General features: G+C 35.2%; 2 protein-coding genes across 2 annotated transcripts; both read left to right on the top strand.

The window, feature by feature from the left end:
* Positions 1-4,243: 4,243 nt before the first annotated feature.
* Positions 4,244-6,800, top strand: LOC125243143 (uncharacterized protein C2orf66). The gene is made up of 3 exons (XM_048152526.1): positions 4,244-4,877; positions 4,976-5,078; positions 6,400-6,800. Coding segments are annotated over exons 1-3 (264 nt in total). The 5' UTR covers positions 4,244-4,875; the 3' UTR covers positions 6,559-6,800.
* A 487-nt stretch (positions 6,801-7,287) lies between these two features.
* Positions 7,288-25,404, top strand: hacl1 (2-hydroxyacyl-CoA lyase 1). Its single transcript, XM_048152523.1, is given in 18 exon segments — positions 7,288-7,445; positions 9,067-9,171; positions 9,269-9,309; positions 9,390-9,470; positions 9,564-9,636; positions 9,913-9,990; positions 14,187-14,281; positions 14,406-14,518; positions 14,623-14,758; positions 14,847-14,952; positions 17,780-17,818; positions 17,820-17,864; positions 18,488-18,589; positions 18,719-18,873; positions 20,522-20,680; positions 20,858-20,965; positions 21,485-21,671; positions 24,556-25,404. Coding segments are annotated over 18 exon segments (1,707 nt in total). The 5' UTR covers positions 7,288-7,394; the 3' UTR covers positions 24,589-25,404.
* Positions 25,405-25,642: the final 238 nt, after the last annotated feature.

Below are 25,642 nucleotides of genomic sequence, written 5' to 3'. Positions count from 1 at the left end.
TCCTAGTGCCTATTTCTCTATTTCAAAGTTAGCTTATTAGGCCTGTAGAAGAAAAGAAATGTTAGTTCATTATTGATTAGTTAAAAAATTCCATCATAACAGCAAACTGCAATGTGTTGTGTGTTCTGACTCATTTTAATCATGAGCCGCATTAAGTTTTTCATCAATTTGAGTTACAGTAGCTCTTCTGTGTAATCGGTCCAGACAGGCTAACCTTCGCTCATCAGTGAGCCTTTGGTGCCTATGACCGGTTTCCGATTCACCTGTTGTCCTTACTTTTAGTAGATACTAACCACTGCATACCAAGAACACCCCACAAGACTTGTCGTTTTGGCAATGCTAGCCATGTCTAGACATCACTATTTGGCCCTTGTCAAAGTAACTCAGATCCTTTTGCTTGCCCATTTCATTTTTCATGCTTCCAACACTTCCAGAACTAACTGTTCACTTGCTGCCTAATATATCCCACCCCTTGACAGGTGCTTTTGTAACGATATAATCAATGTTATTCGCTTCACCGCTCAGTGGTTATAATGTTGTGGCTATATATATAAATTGAGATAAACTGTCTGAACTCTACTGCACCTTGTCCAGTCAGGAAAAACAAAGGCAGCATGAGTTTGAAATGACGGAAATTGAAGAGCACTTTGAAATGTTTAAAAAAAAAAATCAAAGGGTTCATGAAGGTTCAGCACATGTCAACACTGTTTCCTGACTGGACAAGGTGCAGTAGAGTCCAGACAGTTTATCTCAAATTATATGAAGCCTACTTTAGGCAAGCTTTCAATTTCTATACATCAGCCAATCAACCAATCACATTCAAACTCTTAAAGAACAGTAATTATAGTCCTCCAGTCATCATGCAAGTGATTCTGATTAAATAGTCTGTTTCTGTAGGAATTTTCTTACTGGTTGCAACTTATGGCCAGCAAAGAGCACATGGTTAAGAGGCACCAATCCGGTGAAGGTTACAAAAGTATTTACAAAACATTAGATGTTCCATGAAATACAGTGAAGAGCATCATGAGCAAGGTTGGAAACCTTAGTCAGGGTCGCACCATATTTAATGTTTGTCAGAAATCAAAACAAGTCTGTAAAGGATAGAATTACAGTGTGTTCAATGGATTCTACTTTAGTTTAACAAAATGCCAGTTGTTCAGCTGACAAATCATCATCATTATAAAAAAAAGAAGAAAAAAAAAACTTTCAGTAAATAAAAAAACTCCATAAAAGTTTTGAAAGTTGTATTTTGGTGAATTTAGAAAATTGTGATCTAGTACCTTTATAGAGTGCATGCCTTATTAAGACTTATATTGTAAAAAAATATAAATAAATGTAATATATATATATATATATATATATATAATATATATAATTTTTTTTTTTTTTTTTTTTTTTTTTTTTTTACCCACCGTAGGTTTTTCCAAGCATCCTGGAGATGTTGCTACAGTTCCAGTCTGATTTTTCTGATTATTATAATTATTGGCAAAAAGAATGTTTGGAAATGTAAATTGATATTTCCTACTGGCACACTGAAGCAAAATAATATTAACTTTTTGGTATAAATAATAATATACAATAAAAACTTTTTTTTTTTTTCGGTCAAAAATATTATGTCAAAGAATTTTGCACTCTAAGTGCATTATATTTTTAATTAAATTTAAGCAAATTTTTATAAATTGTTAAAAGTTTTTTAATTATAAAACTTTTGGAAAATTCTTTATTGTTTACAGACATTTTATCATGTCATTTTTCCTTTAAAAATTGATCAGAGTGAATAGCAAATTAAAGTTATAAAGAATGTATGCAGAAACAATGACACTACATTTGAGTTTGAGAGTTCATCTCAGGCTGTAGGCACTCATGAACACTTACTGTAATGACATAGTAATAACTATGTTATTACATGGTCTGGACTGAAATGACAAGGTACTGGCCAAAAAATTAAGCACACTTATTGGCTGTTAAGTATTGGCCACTATAGTAAGTAGTTATGTAGTAACTTAAGTATTACAAGAATAGGTGTGCTACAGTCATCTGGGGTTAAGTGCCTTGTTCCTTCCGGAAAAGTACATCGCAAATTATATCATCATCATCATCATCATCATCATCATCATCATCATCACAATATTAACACAAACACTAACAGGAGGAGAAAAGACACACACACACACACACACACACACACACACAAAATAATGCCAAACACCTTTTAATACTATCTACCCCATCCTTCAAGAAATTAACATTTAATGATGCTATTTTGTCATATTCTGGTTATTCTGTCATGTTACATGTCAAATAACATTTATCTATCTAATTAAAGTTATTTCTTGAAGAGAGAGATTAAGGTGCCAAGAAGTTTGAGAAAGACCCTTTAAGACATTTTTTAAACTTATATCATGTTAATTTATCAGTTTTTCCATGATATTAATCTCATATTACATTTCATATGGGTTTTTTATGATATGGTACGTTCACTCACTTTGAGCTTTCGCACCGAATAGTTATAGAACTCAGTTATAGGAACTAGCCACTAGGATAGTTCCCCAAGAACTAAATTCTCCCCCGGGCCATGTTCCTGGTTGCATTCGCACCGGTAGTAGGAACTCTGAAGTGGCCAACAGCGATGTCTTTAAGCACTGCATTTACAAACACTAAAAATCAGTGGATGGAAGAAGCCATGATCAGAGCTGTGTTTGTTGTGTGTCTTGGGTTTCGTGATAACGGAGATGGAGTGTAAGCGCATAATTTACGCGACCGAAAGAGCAAAAAGTGAGGCTAAGAGATGAAATCTCCTATGACAGCTTTCAGTATTATATATCATCGAGGGTGGAGAAAAGAACACAACCCCGCAGGTAAATGCCATTATCGCTGTTTTCCATGTTCGTGAAGTAAATATGTTTACATGGCTTTTTAAAAATGCCGGGTGCTGGTGTTTGACATGCGTTTGACCAAACAACATACACTCATGTCACTGATAGTTCCTATAGTGCTGGTTTAGACCCTACTCTGAAGTAGGAGCTAAAATAGTTCCCCCAAAAGGAGTTCCTAGAACTAATATCGTTCCTAGTTCCTGTGGTGAAAACATGCCAAAATCTGGGTACTTCGGCCTAGTTCTAGGAACTATGAAAAGTTTCCTCTGGTGCGAAAGCCCCTAATAGACATTCTGAGAGTGACAATGATGAACTCTCAACCTATCGTTTCAAATGGTTCTTGAAAGGTCAATACAACCACTTGCAACTACATGTTAATTAAATAGAAATATTTAGACCAAACTTACACCACTACAAGTGACAACTTTTTGTAATTTTATTATCAGAAAAAGTGATAAATTATGTAGACAAGTGGAACAAATCTTTTATTCAGCTCTTAAAGGTGCCCTAGAATCAAAAATTGAATTTACCTTGGCATAGTTGAATAACAAGAGTTCAGTACATGGAAATGACATACATTGAGTTTCAAACTCCATTGTTTCCTCCTCCTTATTTAAATCTCATTTGTTTAAAAGACAGGCGAATCTCAACATAACACCGACTGTTACGTAACAGTCGGGATAATTAATATGCACGCCCCCAATATTTGCATATGCCAGCTCATGTTCAAGGCATTACACAGGGCAGGACGTCTGGATGTGCACAGCTGAATCATCAGACTAGGTAAGCAAGCAAGGACAATAGCGAAAAATGGCAGATGGAGCGATAATAACTGACATGATCCATGATATCATGATATTTTTAGTGATATTTGTAAATTGTCTTTCTAAATGTTTCGTTAGCATGTTGCTAATGTACTGTTAAATGTGGTTAAAGTTACCTTCGTTTCTTACTGTATTCACGGAGACAAGAGCCGTCGCTGTTTTCATTTTTAAACACTTGCAGTCTGTATAATTCATAAACACAACTTTATTCTTTATAAATCTCTCCAACAGTGTGTAATGTTAGCTTTAGGCACGAAGTACAGCCTCAAATTCATTCAGAATCAAATGTAAACATCCAAATAAATACTATACTCACATGATCCGATGCATCCAGTATGCATGACGAACATCTTGTAAAGATCCATTTGAGGGTTATATTAGCTTTGTTTATGCACTGTATTATAGTCGAGAGCTCAGGGGGCAGGGAGCGTGAGATTTAAAGGGGCCGCACGCTGAATCGGTGCATAGTTAATGATGCTTCAAAATAGGTAGTTAAAAAAATTAATTAAAAAAAAATCTATGGAGTATTTTCAGTTGAAACTTCACAGACACATTCAGGGGACACCTTAGACTTATATTACATCTTGTAAAAACTGGTTCTAGGGCACCTTTAATTCCAGCAGAATTTGAAAAATTGTATAAAATGACTCAGAACTAGAAGTTCAGAACCACTAGAAGTTGCCCAAGTCATTTTATTATCATTCTCAGTGGGATATAAAATTCAAAAATTGCTTTAAAGCCCGAAGTCTCCCTCTGAGCCTTCACACTACTGGTTGTTAGAGTAAAATAATAATTGGTTGTCAACATTCATCCTCAACCATATTCATTAAAATATTTCCTATAATTTCGATTCCTTTATTTCACTAATACGTCCGGTAGTCTTTTACATCCATCATGCCCCTTTAAAGGTTAAACCCATAAATACCACCATCATTATAAGAGGCTATTCTGAGTTGTATGCCTCTAAGGGAGCCATGATGACGCTATAAGGTAAGTTAATTATGTCAATTATGGCACTCAAGGTCCATCCAGATTTTCTTTGAGTAAAAAGGAAATGTCAATTTGCCAGAAGGTGCGAATTGTTATGGCTGTGTATAAAAGCAAGGCCAGTGAGCTTTAGGGAAACAGAGGAAACCCAACTGCAAACTGACCCGGCAATCACAGGCACTGCAAGCATGTGAGTTCTTTTGGTTAGATGTTGAAAATGTGGTTGTCTGAGGAAGACTGTTTCATGCTGGGATTGTAATGTCTGTGTGTGTCTGTGTTTGTGTCTAGGATGAAAGTATTGGCTCTGATGACACTACTGATGGTCTCTGTTGAGTCGGATCTCTCAAATGAAGAGTGGAAGTCTTTGAGCAACCCACAGACCAGGACCCTGGTGAGTCAAAGTGCTCTGTTCTTCATCCTTCTCGCAAAGACTCTTGCTGATTTAAAAAAAAAAAAAAAAAAATTAAAAAATAATGAATTAAAACTAAATCCATAAAGTATAGAACCCCTCAAAGGTTCTTTAAATGAAACACCTGAAAAACCTTTAAAGATACAGAACCTTTTTTTATGATTGTCCTTGTGTATTATTTACATATAAATACTGTGTGTATATATATATATATATATATATATATATATATATATATATATACAGTACAGTCCAAAAGTTTGGAACCACTAAGATTTTTAATGTTTTTAAAAGAAGTTTCGTCTGCTCACCAAGGCTACATTTATTTAATTAAAAATACAGTAAAAAACAGTAATATTGTGAAATATTATTACAATTTAAAATAACTGTTTTCTATTTGAATATATTTGACAAAGTAATTTATTCCTGTGATGCAAAGCTGAATTTTCAGCATCATTACTCCAGTCTTCAGTGTCACATGATCCTTCAGAAATCATTCTAATATGCTGATCTGCTGCTCAAGAAACATTTAATGTGTACAATTGTACAAAATATTTTTTTTCAGGATTATTTGATGAATAGAAAGTTCAAAAGAACAGTGTTTATCTGAAATCTAATCTGTTGTAACATTATAAATGTCTTTACTGCCACTTTTGATTGATTTAATGCATCCTTGCTGAATAAAAGTATTCATTTCTTTAATTTCTTTTCAAAAAAATAAAAATAAAAATTCTTACTGACCCCAAACTTTTGAACGGTAGTGTATAATGCTACAGAAGCTTTGTATTTCAGATAAATGCTGTTCTTTTGAACTTTCTATTCATCAAGGAATCCTGAAAAAAAAAGTACACAACTGTTTTCAACATTGAAAATAATCATAAATGTTTATTGAGCAGCAGATCAGCATATTAGAACGATTTCTGAAGGATCATGTGACACTGAAGACTGGAGTAACGATGCTGAAAATTCAGCTTTGCATCACAGGAATAAATTACTTTGTCAAATATATTTAAATAGTACACAGTTATTTTAAATTGTAATAATATTTCACAATATTACTGTTTTTTACTGTATTTTTAATTAAATAAATGTAGCCTTGGTGAGCAGACGAAACTTCTTTTAAAAACATTAAAAATCTTAGTGGTTCCAAACTTTTGGACTGTACTGTATATATACAATATGTTTGTATTTGTATTATTACAGTCAGTGTTTCTTCTTCTTATAACTTTTTTTTAGCTTCATTTAGCTTCTTTTGAAAATATTTACTGCATTGTAATTTCATGTTCTTGTAATATTTCTGCAGTTTTTCCGGATCCTGCAGTCGTATCTTGAAGGCAGAGAGAGTGAAGCTCGAGCGATGGGCAGGAAAACAGAAGTGAAGCTGAACAAAAACAGCAATATGGAAAATACTGGTTACGACAAGTACAACCTCTATCTTCACAATGACATTTATGATGTTTAGCCTGAAGATTTCATTTTTAGTTTCTCAATGTCTATCATGTAAATCATTAGATCTAATAGTTTAAGGAATGTTCAAGTCATTTTGTCTGTAATGATGTTTTCTTCTCTATATATTTCATTTCTCATATACTAAGTTAATGATTCATACAATTTGTTTTGTTATAAATGTTTTAGCAAGTTTCATACTAGTTGATAAAAGCAAAGCATGTTATAGATATTGTGTTTATAATAAAGACTTATGTAAGAAGGTTATGTGTTGTTCTCTTCAAATTATCATTCCTCAAATATTTAACCCAACTTGCTGAGTCAAAACAATAGTTTAAATCTTTTAGAATCTTTTAGAATCTGTGAATTACTTGGTTACTTCCAAAGTTTAGTTTCAAATTTGATATATATATATATATATATATATATATATATATATATATATATATATATATATTAAATATTGAGGATTTCTGTTTGAAAGAAGTAAGTATTGATAAAGTGTAATGAAGGTTTCTAATACTCTCAGGAATGATTTTCACTTGTTTGACTAGTGTTAACAGTAAACGGACAAAGGAAATTTCATATTGATGAGCAAAATTTGAAAGAAACCAATAAAGAAAAGCATTGTTTTTAGCAAATGTTGTTAAAAAAAACTTTTTTTTTTTTTTTTTTTTTTTACATATTAAATAATAAACACACACTACAGCACGTCCAGTATATCCAGTAGGTGGAGACATGCGCTTTCGTTTTATTTTAACTACACACACACACACCACAGAAGAAGAGCAGCTGGACAGAAGAGCAGTTTGATGTCTGTATGAGTGAAATGAGTCTGTTGTGAAGGTGATTATGGATGAAGTGACTGGAGCTCAGCTGATCGCTGCGGCGCTCAAATCTCAGGTCTGTGTTGGTTTTGCCGTATGCTTTTCAAAAAGTGTTTTCTCTTAAGTTTCTCCTGTATATTGTATGAAATAATCTTGCAAATTATCTGTTTGTATCTATATAAAACCTTTGTCCATAGTACCTAATCATAAACGTGTATTTTATTTACAGTGTTGTTATTCTTTGTAACGTGCGTGCAAAGAATGAGCGTATCGCCTGATGTACACTATTGAACTTGGACAGTGTGTCAAAGGTTCCGCGCGCACGCAATAGAGCTGTCAAAAAAGTGTGATCCAAAACACCAGGCATGGAGATTGAGTTTAATATAACAAATTGTATGTGTAATAATCACCGTATGCTATAAAACCCCTATTAATAGTGTGAAAAATTCATCAAAATATATATATAAAAAAAATTTTTGATTAAAAAATGAAAAACATTTGTATTATGATGTGTGTTAGATGTATCATTTATTTATTTTAATCAGATTTATTTATTAAAATCAATGTATTTTTTTTTATTAAAGCAGGACATAAGAAAACACAGTCAGATGATACCATCAATACAAAACGCATAAAACAGAGAGTAGGATATACATGTAATTATGTGAAGTGTGTGTGTAAAATTGTGTTTAGTATGTGCATATCTCTATTATAAGTTTCCTAATATATATATATGTAGAACAATGCTCATTATATATATATACACACACACACACACACACACATATACATATATATGGGGAGGGGATAAACAAATAAAAAAGAAAAAGAAGAAACGTAAATTATCAGAGAAATGGAGTTGAGAACAGAAGAAAAAGAAGGAAAAAAGAAAAAGAGCGAATAAATAAATAAATAGGTACATAAGTTTACGGAAGAGGATTATGGCCAAGCAATAATAAAAAAATAAAACTATCTCGAGATTAAAGTTGTTAAATTTCGAGAAAAAAGTCGTTAAATTACGAGAAAAAAGTCGAGATAAAATGTTGGGAATAAACTCATTAAATTATGAGAAAAAAGTCATTACATTACAAGAAAACAGTCGAGATAAAATGGTGAGAATAAACTCATTAAATTATGAGAAAAAAGTCGTTAAATTACGAATTTGTTCTCATAATTTAACGACTTTTTTCTCATAATTTAATGACTTTATTCTCATAATTTAATGACTTTATTCTCAACATTTTATCTCGACTTTTTTCTCGAAATTTAACATTTTTCTCATAATTTAACGAATTTGTTCTCGTAATTTAATGACTTTATTCTCAACATTTTATCTCGTCTTTTTTCTCGAAATTTAACAACTTTAATCTCGAGATGGTTTTATTTTTTTATTATTGCTTGGCCCTAATCCTCTTCCGTATAAGTTGCAAAAGAACAAAAATATTTAAATATTAATTTAAATGAAATGGTTTTTTTATTATTTAATCTTAATAATTTTATCAAATTTATATGCCTCTTATGTATTTTACAAAAATTTTACAAATGTTATTTATTTTAATTAAAGTTAGTGAGTTGTTCGTTTGTTCATACAATCTTATTTTTATTATTTATTTAGATTTACATTTACATTTTTTCTCTAAACTTTTCCATGGGCCCTCTTTTGTGGCTCCTTGGGGATCTCTAAACTCCATCTGCAGAATGTGGAGTACATGTTTGGCATCGTTGGTGTGCCTATCATCGAGGTGGCCATGGCCGCCCAGGCAGCTGGCATCAAGTACGTGGGCATGCGCAATGAGCAAGCAGTAAGACGGTCTCTCTTTTATTTCAAATGTGTCCTGGTTTCATTACAATGAAGACTGTCTGGGTCTATCTATACATGCATGTTCTCTCTCCTAACAGGCCTGCTATGCTGCGTCTGCTATTGGGTATTTGACAGGATGGTATGAATATGTCAGTTAATTTCTTTTTAACTTGTTTTTTTCTCTTGCTGTTTTGCTGAAGTATCGTTTCCTTTCCTTAGGCCAGCTGTGTGCCTGGTGGTGTCTGGACCTGGACTGATTCATGCTCTCGGAGGAATGGCCAATGCTAACATGAACTGCTGGTAGCTCCCACACTGCTGAATTCACTTAAAATTACAGGGAATTGACCTCAATGGACCATTTTTGTACTTTTCTTCTCTTATTTAAAATCACAGGCCTGTCATTGTCATTGGCGGCTCATCTGATAGGAACCAAGAAACCACAGGAGCATTTCAGGAGTTCCCTCAGGTGGGGTCGATAGGAAATGTTTGGTACACAACGACCTCTGGTGTCTCAGTATTTATGCTGATTTGATATATTAAGCAACAAATAAACAGCATTTGTTGACCAATAAATGAAACATGTTCTGTCAGTAGATTAAAAAATATAATTATAATTAAATCTCATATATTTATATGTGCTTAATGTGTTAAGATCCTTTCTAAAGGAAAGGAAAACAAACAGTCATTTGTATTTATTTTCTAGTGTCTCTTTAACCTCTATCGTTTTCTTGTTTCTCATCAGGTTGAAGCTTGTCGTCTGTATAGCAAGTTTTCTGCTCGACCAAGCAGCCTTGAGATGATACCAGCTGTAGTTGAAAAAGTAAGTCATGTTTTAAATCGTGAATCTCTGTTTTAAGACCCCATGAAATTAAAAATAAGCTTTGAGGCCATTTATATGATAATTAACAAAAATGTCGCAAATATACATTTGAGCAGATATACATTTTTGAAATTTACATTTTTAGCCATTTTACAAAATTAAAATTTTAAGTCTGTCTCTTACAGGAAAAAATATAGATGACTCATCTTGTTTAAAGAGATTTAGCTGTTCTTTAAAATTTCCGTTCTTTAACTTTTAGCCATGCTGTGATGTGATGTAAAATAAAGGCCAAGCTGCTTAATGTCAGTTATGTTCACTCCAACAAACAAAATCATTTTGTTTCAGTGTTGCTATTGTTAACTAAAACTAAAACTTTTAAACATCGTTTTCGTTAATTGATAAAGCTGAAATAAAATGTAAATATTAGATGAAAAGCTTACCTTAAATGAAAATTTAGAAATGTTGCCTAACCAACTAGCTGAAATAAAATAAGTTTGAGACAAAGCACATAACTAAATTACTAAAACTAAAACTGAAACTAAAATGGAAACTGAAAATATAAAAATAAAAACTAATTCAAAATATCAATAAATACTATAATCGTATATAAAATATAGCTGCAAGATGCAATTAAGGGGCCAAACACCACAGAGGCAGAATGAGGAGCTATAAATCAAGCAGTGAGCATCAGACCAACTGCAAAAATGAGTAATTTGGAGACTGTTTTAAGCAAAATGGTTGAAAGCCATAAGTACAATCACTTGTAATGTGACATAATTGCTTATTACTTTTGACCAATAGGTGGCACTGACACTAAATTGATCTGGTGTGGTCAGTGTTGAGTGACAGCATTGCAGAGATATAGATTACCTCAGGGATGACGTGTTTTTGTAGGCAAAACCCGGAAGCGAGTTAGCATTTTAGGACTTCCGGTTCCATCGCCCTAAAATCTATGGTTTTTTTGAATGGGTTTTTGCTAAATCGCCTGAAATAATGTCTGTGGTTAACAAAGCCTCTAAATATTTTCATGTTTTGATCTATGACATAAAACACACCAGTTATAACCCACTTGTGATTTTTTTAAACCTTTATTGTGTCTTAAAAACGGCAGTTGCTAACAAATTGCTAAAAGGGACTACTTCCTTTGGCGGGGACTTTAGACGTTATCATGACAAACAGGACATTTGGACAGCATTTCTCATGAAAAACTGGATAAGTATTCATACACAGCACAGATCATAATCAGCGAACATGTTTTTAAATAAAGTTGTTTTTTAAATAAAGTTTGAGGAAGCTTGATGGTGGTGACGTTGATCCGCGACCATGGTGTGCTGTAGTCCATTAATAGCCTACTGTTAGCTTTTTATATCTGACGACTTTATTTAGGCTTCAAAATGTATAAATGTTGCGGCTTGTAAAGATTATCTTGATAGACAAAACATGTAAGTGTCATAACCCTTTGTTAAACACAGCTTATTTTTTGCGATTTTCCAAAAGTCTGTGGGAAAAAAGCATAGGCTTTCAATCGAGGGAACCCGTGCGCTGCTAACTTCGGGGTTGGCCAACAAAAACACGTCAACCATGAGGTACTCTATAGCCTCATGACCATTTTGGCATGTTGTTGTAAATTTGTTGTCACGTTAAACGAGAACAGTTTGACGAATTGACTTGAATTCCATGGTGTTTTTTTGGGGTTTTTTTTGGGGGGGTTTTTTGTCAGCAAGGTCTGAGGATGGTGTAACGAATGTAGCGGTTCATACAGTTATTAATCAATTTATGGATGAAATATGAATATAATAATTCATAAGGTTATGAATAAATTATGATTCATATATCGACCCAACGGGGAATTAAACATATATTGTGAATCAATTACAACGAATTATAATCAATTACATATATGATTAGTTCTGGTTTAATAATTATTTAGAGAAACTGTTGGTTTGTCCAGCAAACTGCAGCTCCTCAGAATGTTATAAAATATTAGGAACGGAGTTACTCTCTGGCCAATGAGAATAAATTCCTATTATAGCATCAAAGCACAAAACGATCGAAAAACGTTAAAGTGACTTGGTCTTTAGTTGAAAGAACAAACAGAACAATCGAGCATGAATTAAGTGTTTAATATACAGCTACGGCTACAGAGATTATACGTCTAAAATATATACAGAAGTATACACATATATATACACAAGAGTGAGAATGAAGAAAAGACATGGAAAGAAAGATGATCAAAGGATGGCAAATTCTTTGTTAAACCTTTTTGAGAGAGAGCCAGCACAGAAATCAGTTTAGACAACTTCAGATAAATGATAATACTTGCTTATTGGTTCAAGTCCGTGTGTAGCAGTTTCAATGCGCCTGGCTGGGTTGGTCCTTTCAGAGAGGGTTTCTCCGGCGGGGTTTTCAAAAGAGGTTTAAGCTTAAGTAACTTAGCCGAAGAGAGAGAAAGTCTAAGGAAGTGGTCCTCCCGAACTGCGCGCGTGGTTGGGAAGCACGGTCACCTGAGGCGTCCGTGCATGAGGTGCTCGTGAGTCAGTCGGGAGACAAAGGAGAAGAAGAAGAGGAAGCGAAGAGACGAGGTGAAGGTGTGTGTCGTTGTTTTATGGAACCCAAGCTAACACACCTCCTGAATTGTAGCGACCAATAGATGCGCAGCACTTTTGGCGGGCAAAGTTCCTTTGTTTGGATCCTACTGAGTTTGCATACAAGCTATCGGATTTCGAGATGGAGCGTGTTCTTCACAGGATCTAAACCTGAATTGTCCGCTATGTGAAATATCTCAATGAATAGCTCGAGTCCGGAGCTTTAAAACGAGATCAAACTCGATAGGTCAGAAAGGCATAGAAAAGGAGTTATGGTTTACAGACAAAATTATATCGTTAAAATGCACACTAGCACAAATACACTCATTTAAACACTAGGAAACATGCATAGGCTCTAAAATATATCATATATATATTCCAGCATAGTGGTAGTTCACATATACAGTTAAAAATGTATGATTGTGTGTTTCTGTATGTGTCTGTGTGTGTGTTTTTGTGTGTCCCTGTGTGTGTGGGGTGTTGGAATGTGGATCTGGTCAGTCTCTGGGGGGGGGTGCTCCTTTTGAAGTCACCAAAGTGAGGAAGTTGGACTTTTCTGTTTACCATCGCAGGCCCACAAACCTGCCGAAAGTCACAGCCGTCCGGCGCCGATTTAGTGATTTATAAACAAAGTTCACCAGGTTAAAAGCGTTCTGAAAACTCCAAAGTTTATTGACTCTGAACGGATCCATCCAGGCGTTACAATGGTCTGCTTCAATTTTCATGATCAGAGCAATGGGGGCATGACCCATTATTGACCCAGTTTCATTACAATAGGCAAAATTGATCAAGCAATCAGCATTTTTTGAAATTTCATTGTAATTCTTGACCACAAGGTGGCGCAGCTCTGAAGCTTTTTGAGTACCTTCAGGGAATGGTGCCGATGACATTTACCAAGTTTCGTTTAGTTTGTTTAAATTCAAAATGGGTATCATTTGACTCACCATGCTATACCAAATCTAAAGAGATCTAAATTTTGAAAATAAAAAAATCTAAATGTTATAAGAAAAAACATTTTTCAAATCTCCTGACCACTAGGCGGCACTGTGCTGAAACTATGTAGGTACCCTCAGGTCATGGTTGTCATTAAACACACCAACTTTGGTTAGAATACGGGTCCATTTTGGTGTGCTCTTCGTCAAATTTGTTCGCACGTTATTCATGAGTGGTTTGACAAATCAATTAGATTTTTTTTTTTTTTTTATGTCACCATGGTATGAAAATGATCTAAGCAAATTTTGGTTAAAATCGGATGAACCATCTTGGACATAAATGTAAGTGAAATTTGGGCAGTTGGTGGCGCTATAGGGATTGAGTTTTTTGCTGTGGTTAATGGCCGGACTATCCTCTAACTGTGTGCCAAATTTCACAACTTTTTACCTTAAGGTTCTATAGGCTGATATAGACTTTCAGGGCAGAAGAAGAACAACTCTAACGGATACAGTAGGTGCCTATGCATCTTTGATGCTTGGCCCCTAATAATACTAAAATAGCACTGATTTTTTTTGTCAAACATTTAATTGGGTCCTGAAATTGAATGCTCCTAATGTAGGCGAAATATACAATGTACAATGTTCTATAGTTAATGGGATGTTTGTGTGTTTTTTTTAGGCTGTAAGGAGCAGCATTTACGGCCGTCCAGGAGCATGTTACATAGACATAGCTGGAGATATGGTGAACGCCAAAATTGACCGGACCAGTGTCAGGTGAGCTTCATGTAGACTTGAAGATTTATCATAGCAATGGGGAGCTTCCTGACTAACTGTAGTTTATGATGTGATCACTTGCAAATTGCATTGCTTATTATACACGTTCTTTATTTATCTTTAGGTTTGTTTCCTGTTGTCCTGCTCCTCCTGTGAGTCAGGCCGACAGCAGGGAGATCACAGAGGCTGTCAGGCTGCTCAAAGCAGCTCAGAGGCCTCTGATCATCGTGGGCAAAGGTGAACAGAATACAACTGAATGACCCAGATGTTTGAACATCTTTAAGGCTAGGCTAAAATAAAGCAATGTTGCAAATGCAGTGTTGAGCTGTGATCTGGTGCAGGTGCGGCGTATGCCAGGGCGGAGAAGGAGGTCCGGGAGCTGGTGGAGGTGACTGGAATCCCCTTCCTTCCTACACCTATGGGGAAAGGACTACTGCCGGATGACCACTCCAACTGTGTTGCTGCAGCTAGATCCAGGTATGTGTGTGTATGTGTCTAAATGATCTTTACAAAATCTCTTTTTAATGAAACTGACTGATATGATGCCCATCTCTTTCTGTTCTAGAGCTCTATTGCAGGCTGATGTTATAGTGTTGCTGGGTGCCAGACTCAACTGGATCCTGCACTTTGGGTTTCCACCAAGATTTAGTCCTCATGTGAAGATCATTCAGGTTAGTTGCAACCCTGTATAATTCAGCCTTATATGTTTGAACCAGAAACTGATTCAGAAGAAGAAGAGGAAGAGCGAATTATACAGGGTTGTCTACAAGTCGATGTATCAGAATGGTGATGTGTATTATGTACCGCTACAACGTCGGACGCATAACTCTAATTAATATCATTAGCCTTTGGATTGTCTACGTTATCAAACGGCAAATAATGTTTTGCCAATGTTACACAAACCATGTTCCCGTTCGCTATCTTAGAGTCAGATAGCTGCCTTCTAAAATAAATCCTTAGAATTAGGGCTGGGCGATATATTGCATGCGATTGTCACGCACATTTCATCAGTAAAGCCGGTTCCCTGATTGCCGCTAAATCGCCATCACCTGCTTTCAAATGGAGCGGCATTTAATAGACAGAACCGTAGATCACCTACAAGTGACGCAATATCGCGTTCATTATCGAAGGCGATTCATCTGCGATATGAACGCGATATTGCGTCACTTGTAGGTGATCTGCCGCTCCATTTGAAAGCAGGTGATGGCGATTTAGTGGTAATCAGGAAACCGACTTTACTGACGAAATGCGCGTGACAATCGCGTGCGATATATCGCCCAGCCCTACTTAGAATCACTTTGAACATCATAGGAGGTCAGTGGAGAAAAGCCCCACCGTACATTAACGGATTGGTTACATGTTTGTGACGGTACAAATCAGGCGGATTCAAACCGTGTTTTTGGTACACTGCAGTTTTAAGGAGAAAATACTCAACAGTGGTGTTGACTGATGAATTTGCACATGGTTTGTCTTAATGGAACACTCCACTTTTTTGAAAATAGGCTCATTTTCCAACTCCCCTAGAGTTAAACAGTTGAGTTTTACCGTTTTCGAATCCATTCAGCTGATCTCCGGGTCTGGCGGTACCACTTTTAGCATAGCTTAGCATAGTTCATTGAATCTGATTTAGACCGTTAGCATCTCGCTCAAAAATGACTAAAGAGTTTCAATATTTTTCCTATTTAAAACTTGTCTCTTCTGTAGTTACATCGTGTACTAAGAAAAGGTACGTAATATCATTGCGCCTGCTGCACCCATGGTACGGCAGCAAAGTTCCTTGATTATTATGCCGGAATGAGAGTATAGTTCCTAGCCATATCGGCCTAGAAAATCGCAACTTTTCATTTTCCGTCGGTCTTAGTTACGGAAGAGGATTAGGGCCAAGCAATAATAAAAAAATAAAACCATCTCGAGATTAAAGGTGCTACAGAGGATCTTTTCGTCGACTCAGAAACCAAAGACTGTTACTGAGTTTTTGAAATGAGCGCATGCATAAGAACAACCCCCCTCCTTCACAGCTCATTTCGAGGGAACGCCTCCCGTGTTTACCACCGGCATTCACTGTATCGTGTTAGTGGATTCATTATGTCGGACTCACCGCAGGTAACTCATAATCTGCAGTTGTTACTCCTGTCTCCTGACAAAAACATTGCATGCGGCGCCTGTGGAGTGTGGAAAGTTACTGGAGCACACAGCCGCGCACGTCTCTCACAAGGAACATCATGGCAGTGATTGAGAAGCCAGAGGGCCAATCCGCGCATGTCTCTCACAAGGAACGTGATGGCAGTGATTGACAAGCCAGAGGGCTAATCGTTTACGCGATGATCACGTAAACGATTGGCTGATGTTTTTAAGGCCCTACCTCGTGCACAGATGATGTATATTAATATTGTTCCTTTAAGTTCAACTAATAAATAGTCTTTTATCAGTTAGTAAAGACAGTTTAAAGTAATATTGCAAAAATGTATAAAACAAAACATCCTCTGTAGCACCTTTAAAGTTGTTAAATTTCGAGAAAAATGTTGAGAATAAAGTCATTAAATTACGAGAAAAAAGTCGTTAAATTTCGAGAAAAAAGTCGAGATAAAATGTTGAGAATAAAGTCATTAAATTACGAGAAAAAAGACGTTAAATTACGAGAACAAATTCGTTAAATTATGAGAAAAATGTCGTTAAATTTCGAGAAAAAAGTCGAGATAAAATGTTGAGAATAAACATTAAATTATGAGAAAAAAGTTGTTAAATTACGAGAACAAATTCGTTAAATTACGAATTTGTTCTCATAATTTAACGACTTTTTTCTCATAATTTAATGACTTTATTCTCATTTAATGAGTTTATTCTCAACATTTTATCTCAACTTTTTTCTCGAAATTTAACGAGTTTTTTCTTGTAATTTGACGAGTTTATTCTCAACATTTTATCTCGACTTTTTTCTTGAAATTTAACAAGTTTTTTCTCGTAATTTAACAAGTTTATTCTCAACATTTTATTTCGACTTTTTTCTCGAAATTTAACGAGTTTATTCTCAACATTTTATTTAGATTTTTTTCTCGAAATTTAACGAGTTTTTTCTCTAAATTTAAAAAACTTTAATCTCGAGATGGTTTTATTTTTTTATTATTGCTTGGCCCTAATCCTCTTCCGTACTTAGTACACAATGTAACTACAGAAGAATCAAGTTTTAAATAGGAAAAATATTGAAACTCTTTGGTCAATTTTGAGCGAGATGCTAACGGTCTAATCAGATTCAATGAACTATGCTAAGCTATGCTAAAAGTGGTACCGCCAGACCCGAAAATCGGCTGAATGGATTCGAAAACGGTAAAACTCAACTGTTTAACTCTAGGGGAGTTGGAAAATGAGCCTATTTTCAAAAAAAGTGGAGTGTTCCTTTGAAGCATATTTTAAAAAAACACAGACATATAAACTACATTACAAACTTAATTTTCTTTAAGATTTAAGATTACTAAATGATCTTATTGTGAATTTGTTCAGGTGGATCTATGTGCTGAGGAGTTGAATAATAATGTGAAGAGCCGCATCTGCATTGCTCGGAGACATACGGGCTGTGGTCAGCCAGGTAAATTACAGTATCCTCAGTCATCTTACGTAAAACATGTTTTTTTGGTTTTGCACCCTTATACACTCTCAGGAAAAAAAAAAAAACAGGTACAAAAACTGTCACTGGGGCGGTACACTTTTAACAGGTAGACCTTTGTACCTTAAGAGTGCATTTTAGTGCCTCAAAGGTACATACTGGTAACAAAGGTGTACATGTTAGCACCTAAATGGTACTTTTTAAAGGGTACTGTTCTATAGACTCTGTGAGAGACTCCAAATGTCCCATTGAAATCCAGTATTTGTAACATTTATTTCCTTTTAGTTCGATTTAAAATGTTACACAAATGTCTTTTGCAAAAATGTATTTTTTTATTTATTTTCTTTGACCCTTACTATTAAAATGGCAGATTTTCTATATCTTTATATCAATGACTCCTGTTTCTATTGTCTAACATTTTTGCCTGTGAAATGAGGAACAGTTTGTCGACTGTTACAAAATACTGAATCAGTGTTGATAGTGGATGCTCGTATGTTAATGTGTTAATTTTTGCTGTTTAATTTCAATAAATGGTGGAAAAGTTATGGAAAATTATGTTTTCCATGAAATGGCCCCTTAAATATCATTTTCTACATGGTTTAAAGCTGTTGGAGACCGTAAGATCAGAGTCCTGGAGATTTCCTTCTGATTCCCAATGGTGGACGACACTGAGGGACAAAATGACTGCCAATACTCAGATATCAAAGGTGAGCTTGTGCGCCAGTAACATACTTGATATAATAAAATTGCTTTCAATTGATCATTCAGCTTTCTATATACGTCTGTGAATTTATCATTTATGTCATTCGATGAACCATTTTTATTGTGTCCCACAGACTCTTGCTCTCCAGTCCACTCTGCCCATGAACTACTACACAGCGTTCCACCATATTTCTGAGCTCTTGCCCAAAGACTGCCTCATAGTGAGTGAGGGAGCGAACACTATGGACATCGGCCGTACCATGCTGCTCAATTACCTCCCACGACACAGGTGAGAGACATTTTCCTGCCCCACTGTTCACAGCTGGACAAGAGATGATACTCTATTTATCCCTAGATCACTATTCACTGTTTAGCTGTCCAGATCCAGACCTTGGATTGGTTCAAAACAGTTAATCATTCTTCATGAATTAAAATGTTTATAAAATACATAAAGAGAGGACAGAAAAAAACATGTGCTCTGATTGTCATGACAACGGCAAATTTTAAAACAGCTCATATGTGACATTTTAAATATAGAAATGGTTTGTGTGTGATGAGAGAAATGAAGAGCGACATATAGTTTTTTTTTCTGCTGTGAGAAAGTCAAGATCACAAGAAAGCTACTGTTTAGATGAAAAAAAAATTGTTTACATCATGAGAAAACAAATTACATTAAAACAACTTTTGTGATGTTTAGATACAGAACCTTTGTTGTTTAGATCACAAAAACAACTAATGAGTTTAGATAACAACTAACATAAGAAAACAACTTTTAGTTTAGATCACAAAAACAACTAATGTTTAGATAACAACTAACATAAGAAAACAACTTTTAGTTTAGATCACAAAAACAGCGTTTGTTATGTTTAGATGCGTTTTTATGTTTGGATCATAAAAACAACTTGTTTAAATCACAAGGAAAACAAGTTTTGATCACAAATTTTAAAACAGCTCATATTTGACATTTTAAATATAGAAATGGTTTGTGTGTGATGAGAGAAATGAAGAGCGACATATAGTTTTTTTTTCTGCTGTGAGAAAGTCGAGATCACAAGAAAGCTACTGTTTAGATGAAAAAAAAATTGTTTACATCATGACAAAACAACTTCTGTTGTTTAAATTACATACAGTAAAACAACTTTTGTCATGTTTAGATACAGAACATTTGTTGTTTAGATCACAAAAACAACTAATGTTTAGATAACAACTAACATAAGAAAACAACTTTTAGTTTAGATCACAAAAACAGCATTTGTTATGTTTAGATCACGAGGGTCGTTTTTATGTTTGGATCATAAAAACAACTTGTTTAAATCACAAGGAAAACAGTTTTGATCACAAAAAAAAAAGTTTAGATTTATGAGAAAAAAGGTTGTTTACATCACAAAAAACATGTTTAGATCACAAAAATACATCTTTTATTATGTTTTGATCATAAGAAAACAACTTTTGTCATGTTTAGATACTGAACCTTTGTTGTTTAGATCACAAAACAACATGTTTAGATAACAACTAACATAAGAAAACAACTTTTAGTTTTTGTTATGTTTATATTACGAGGACAGCTTTTATGTTTGGATCATAAAAACAACTTGTTTAAATCACAAGGAAAACAGTTTTGATCACAAAAAAAATGTTTAGATTTATGAGAAAAAAGGTTGTTTAGATCACAAAACAACATGTTAAGATCTCAAAAAATACATCTTTTATTATGTTTTGATCATGAGAAAACAACTTTTGTTATGTTTAGATCTCAGGAATAACAAGACAGAACACACATTTTTTTATTTTAGCTGTAGAACATATTGACTCTTGTAAGTCTTTGGTCTTCTTCTGGAAAGCAAATTTAAAGAACGTACCGTAAACTACATAGCTCTATTAAATGTTGAGTTCTACTGTAATGTTGTCCAGAGCAGTAATCTGAATGTCTTGTACAGGTTAGATGCAGGCACATTTGGCACTATGGGGGTGGGTCCAGGCTTTGCCATTGCCGCAGCAGTTTTGGAGCAGGCGCAGAAGAGCGCTCAGAGAGTGGTGTGTATAGAGGGAGACAGCGCTTTCGGTTTCTCTGGCATGGAGGTGGAGACCATGTGCAGGTGAATTATTCATCATGATGCATGATTCTAGTCATTATTTATCTTGGACATAGAGCTCCACCTACAGGACATTTGTGCAATGTGCATACTTTTATAATGGTTCTATTTGCTCTGTCTCACTATAACTACGTTGCACTATGTTGTCTTGTCTGATTATTTTTTTTAAACTCTGAATAGGTATAAACTGCCCATCATCATCATAGTAATCAACAACAATGGCATCTACAGTGGAGTGGATCCAGAAACATGGAAAGAGATGGAACAGATGGGAGACATGACCACCATGTGAGTATAGAACCTAAGAAAAGTTCTGGGTTCGTTTTAAACCAGAGGCACCTGAACGGCTACGAAGGGTCACTTGATTGACAGCCGTAGACTGAAAGTAAATGTTATATTATATAATATTAAATTACAGTCTCTACATTTCAGCACAATAACTCAGTTTTGCGAGGTTATATCTCACAATTCTGAGGTAAAATGTTGCTTTTTAATATTTTTTTATTCCATTGCAGAAACAAGCTGCCATAAAATCTTGTGCAGCACTACAAGTTGTCCTGGAGTATATAATGAAGATAATACAAATTTGTTGGGATAGATGGCTGAAATGTGTTCAAAATATTGGACAGCTAATTTTAATACCTCATGGGCCTCTAAATTATATAAATAAATGTATAGTCAATAAGTTAATTGTTAAAAATGTATTTAATTTTGTTCTATCAATTATGCTATCAGTAGGCTTCATTTCTATTGAACCCAGCAGGTATAAAACGCTGTTCATAAGATTGACCTCTGTGTGTGTCTTAGTGCTCCTCCGGTGACCCTGCTGCCAGAGGCACGGTACGAACAGGTGATGAGTGCATTTGGGGGTCGTGGGTATCTGGTTCGAGCGGTGGAGGAACTCCGCGGTGCACTACAGGAGAGTCTGACAGACACAGAGATGCCCAGCCTTATCAACGTACTTATAGACCCGGCCTCAGACCGCAAACAACAGGTACTGCACACAAACACAATCTTACATTTTAGTTAAATCAGTTGGAATATCATTAAAAACGTATATAAAACACAACACATTTGTATTTTCTTATGTTAAATAAGTAACTACACAGGAAAAACACTGATTTTAAGTTATTGGCAATAGGCTAGTGTGGTGTTGGACCTTTGACATGTACAGCAGTTAAAGTGTTAGTTCACCCAAATATGAAAATTATCCCATAATTTACTCACCCTCAAGCCATCCCAGGTGTATATAACTGTATTGTTTCAGCCAAACACAGAGTAATAACACAGAGATTTTGCAGTCCAAAAAAGCACATCCATCCATCTTAAAAGTAATTCATACTAGAGTTTGGTACTTTTAAAAATATTACGCTTTGAGCACTGTTGAGTGGATTCATAAACACCTCTGATTGGCCATTGTGTGTTCAGATATGTCTGTGATTGGCTTCAATGATCAACGCTTCAAAAGTGTTGTAAATAGTCATCAATACACAGATACACACAGGAGCGTTTGAAAGCAGGAGTCTGTTGCAGACCAGTCCACTGATAGACGCCTGCTTTCAAACGTTCCCGCTCCCGCTTTCAATTTCAAACCCCGTGCGTTGATCATTGTAGCCAATCACAGACATATCCGATGAGTGCGTCAACACAATGGCCAATAAGAGATGTTTACAAATCCGCTCAACAGCGCTCAAAGCCTGACATTTTTAAAATTTCAGTATCGATTGGTACCGAGGTTGGTACTTTTGACAAATCTAATCCATAAAACTCCAGGGGGTTAATAAAGGCCTTCTGAAGTGAAGCAATGCGTTTTTGTACGTAATATCCTGTAAAAATATCCTTGTTTATAACTTTATAAACTAGAATTACTGGCTTCCGTACACAAGGACAAACACGGAAGCGCAGAGGATAGAGAAAAACAAAACACCAGTCATGAATTAGAAATCTAAAATGAAGATTTTTAAAGGTGCCCAAGAACATGTTTTCAAAAGATGTAATATAAGTCTGAGGTGTCCCCTAAATGTGTCTGTGAAGTTTCAGCTCAAAATACCCCGAAGTGTTTTTTTTTTTATTAATTTTTTTAACTGCCTATTTTGGGGTATCATTATAAACGTGCCTATTTATGCAGCGCGGCTCCTTTAAATCCCGTGCTCTTCGCCCACGGAGCTCGCGCTTGCCTTAAACAGCTATAAACAAAGTTCACACAGCTAATATAACCCTCAAAATGGATCTTTACAAAGTGTTCGTCATGCAGCATGTCTAATCGCGTAAGTAGAGTATTTAATTGGATGTTTACATTTGATTCTGCATGAGTTTGATAGTGTTCCGTGGCTAACGGCTAATGCTACACTGTTGGAGAGATTTATAAAGAATGAAGTTGTGTTTATGAATTATACAGACTGCAAGTGTTTAAAAAATGAAAATAACGACAGTCTTGTCTCCGTGAATACAGTAAGAAACGATGGTAACTTTAACCACATTTAACAGTACATTAGCAACATGCTAACGAAACATTTAGAAAGACAATTTACAAATATCACTAAAAATATCATGATATCATGGATCATGTCAGTTATTATTGCTCCATCTGCCATTTTTCGCTGTTGTTCTTGCTTGCTTACCTAGTCTGATGATTCAGCTGTGCACAGATCCAGACGTTAATACTGCCTGCCCTTGTCTAATGCCTTTCATAATGTTGGGAACATGGGCTGGCATATGCAAATATTGGGGGCATACACCCCGACTGTTACATAACAGTTGGTATTATGTTGAGATTCGCCTGTTCTTCGGAGGTCTTTTAAACAAATGAGATTTATATAAGGAGGAAACAACGGAGTTTGAGACTCACTGTATTTCCATGTACTGAACTCTTGTTATTCAACTATGCCGAGGTAAATTCAATTTTTGAATCTAGGGCACCTTTAAAGAGAAATGTCGGAGGAGCTTATTGCCCAGCCCTATTTATTTGAACCCGGGAGGCGTCTACTCTCACCTAAACTTACGCTACTCCTACATCCTACCGCATACACCAGAACTCGACTCTCTCTTGAACACGCGGACAGATGTTACCGGAAGCTAGTGATTATAGCTTATAAAGTAATAATTATGGATATTTTTCTTACAAAGATGCATGGCTTCGCATGGCTTTTTTTTTTTTTTTTTTTTTCAATTTTATTTATAGAGCACATTTAAAATCAGCCCTTTTTATTATTTATTTTTTATTAACCCCTTTGAGCCATATGGATTACTTTTATGATGGATGGATGCACTTTTTTGGGCTTCAAAATATCAGTTACTATTTACTCCCATTATAAAGCTGAAAAGAACCAGGATATTTTTTTAATATAACTCTGATTGTGTTTGTCTGAAAGAAGATAGTCATATACCACTAGAATGGCTTGAGGGTGAGTAAATCATGGGATAATTTTCATTTTTGGGTGAACTATCCCTTTAAGTGTTCATAACATCACAAGGCCTGTGTAACCTTAAATTTCAACACCAAAACAACTCTAAAATAAAAAAAAATTTCTCCCCCTCTCTCATACACACACCTTAAACATATCTGACCTTTCTATTCTTGAAAGTTATGAGGCCCCATTATTGAAAGTTGTGACCCTTTTTTGTTGTGCTGGTTGTATCCTGGCAACCACACGCAGAAGTATTGAAGGATTGGGTGCCATAGCGAGCTGGAACTCTGAAACTCTCTGTGTATGTCACACTTACACTCAATGGGCTTCCCCAACGATGAATGGAAACTTTCTAGTGTTACAAAAGCATGTAGAAGTAAACAGGATCGACTTCAATGGAGTTTATTCATGTGTAAACCTTTGTTGTCTGTTTGTTGTTCATATCATAATGAAACTGTGTTTATCTCCTAGGAGTTTCCCTGGCTGACACGGTCAAATCTTTAAAAGCTGACAGACGTATCAGATGTCGGATCACACTGTATCTTACACTACATTTGGTCAGTTTACTGTAGGTGGCACCATTTCCTAAAAAAAGACAACAATTAAGAAACTGTACATTTTATATGATCTCACTCTCTTCTGACTCAAATGAATTTCCATAGATTCCAGTTCTTTCTGTAAACACTTAAAAGAAAAAGTTCACCTTAAAATGAAAAATTCAGTTATCATTTACCTCATGTTGTTCCAAATCTGTTTGACTTTGTTTCTTGTGGAACCCTAAATTAGATTTTTTTTTTTTTTTTTTTTGAAGATTTTTCCAGCAGCTCTTTCTATACAACCCTAGAAATTAGTTCCATCGTCCTGAAGTCAGTGAGGTTTTTTTTAATGGGTTTTTGGTTAAATGTCTGAAATAAGGTCTGTGGTTAAAACAAGCTCAAGATATTGAAAAAGGTGGTTGCTAACAAGTGGCTAAATGGATGTAATTGGAGACATTAAACGTCGTCATCACACTGAACAGGAAAACTCTTCTACTCACGAACAGTCCGTTTTACAGTTGTGTTTATACTTGTGCTCTTGCAAACTATTATTCTAACTCAAACTTTCCAGCTTGTAGATTTTAAATAAAGATTGAAAGAGTTGTCGGAAGCTTGGTGATGGTGGCGTTGAAGTCATGTGGCCATGGTGTAGTTCATTTAAAGCCTAAATTTAGCTTTAATTGCTGCCGATTGTGTTTTTGATGAACAAAACATGTAAGAATCATAAACTTTTGTTGTTCGCAAAGCATATTTTCTGCAATAAACCCAAAAGCCAATGGAAAAATCTGATTGACTTTTTGTTGAGGGAACCAGTACTTCAGTGCTTTAGTGACCATCTCAGTCAAACTAAAAAAAAAAGGTACTATAAAAGTGATTCATATGATTTGTCTAAGCCTTCTACAGCTTTATGTGAGGAATAAGCTAAAATGTAAATCATTATTCACGTCTTGCTTCTAGCCCACATTGCTTTGTTTCTTTTTATAGCTTCACAGCCATGTTCACTATGAACTGTCATTCTATGG

This window comes from Megalobrama amblycephala, linkage group LG13 (genome assembly GCF_018812025.1).
Source record: "Megalobrama amblycephala isolate DHTTF-2021 linkage group LG13, ASM1881202v1, whole genome shotgun sequence".
Lineage (NCBI taxonomy): Eukaryota > Metazoa > Chordata > Actinopteri > Cypriniformes > Xenocyprididae > Megalobrama > Megalobrama amblycephala.
The sequence above is the reverse complement of the archived record's forward strand: the minus strand, read 5'-3'. Positions and strand labels throughout refer to the sequence as shown.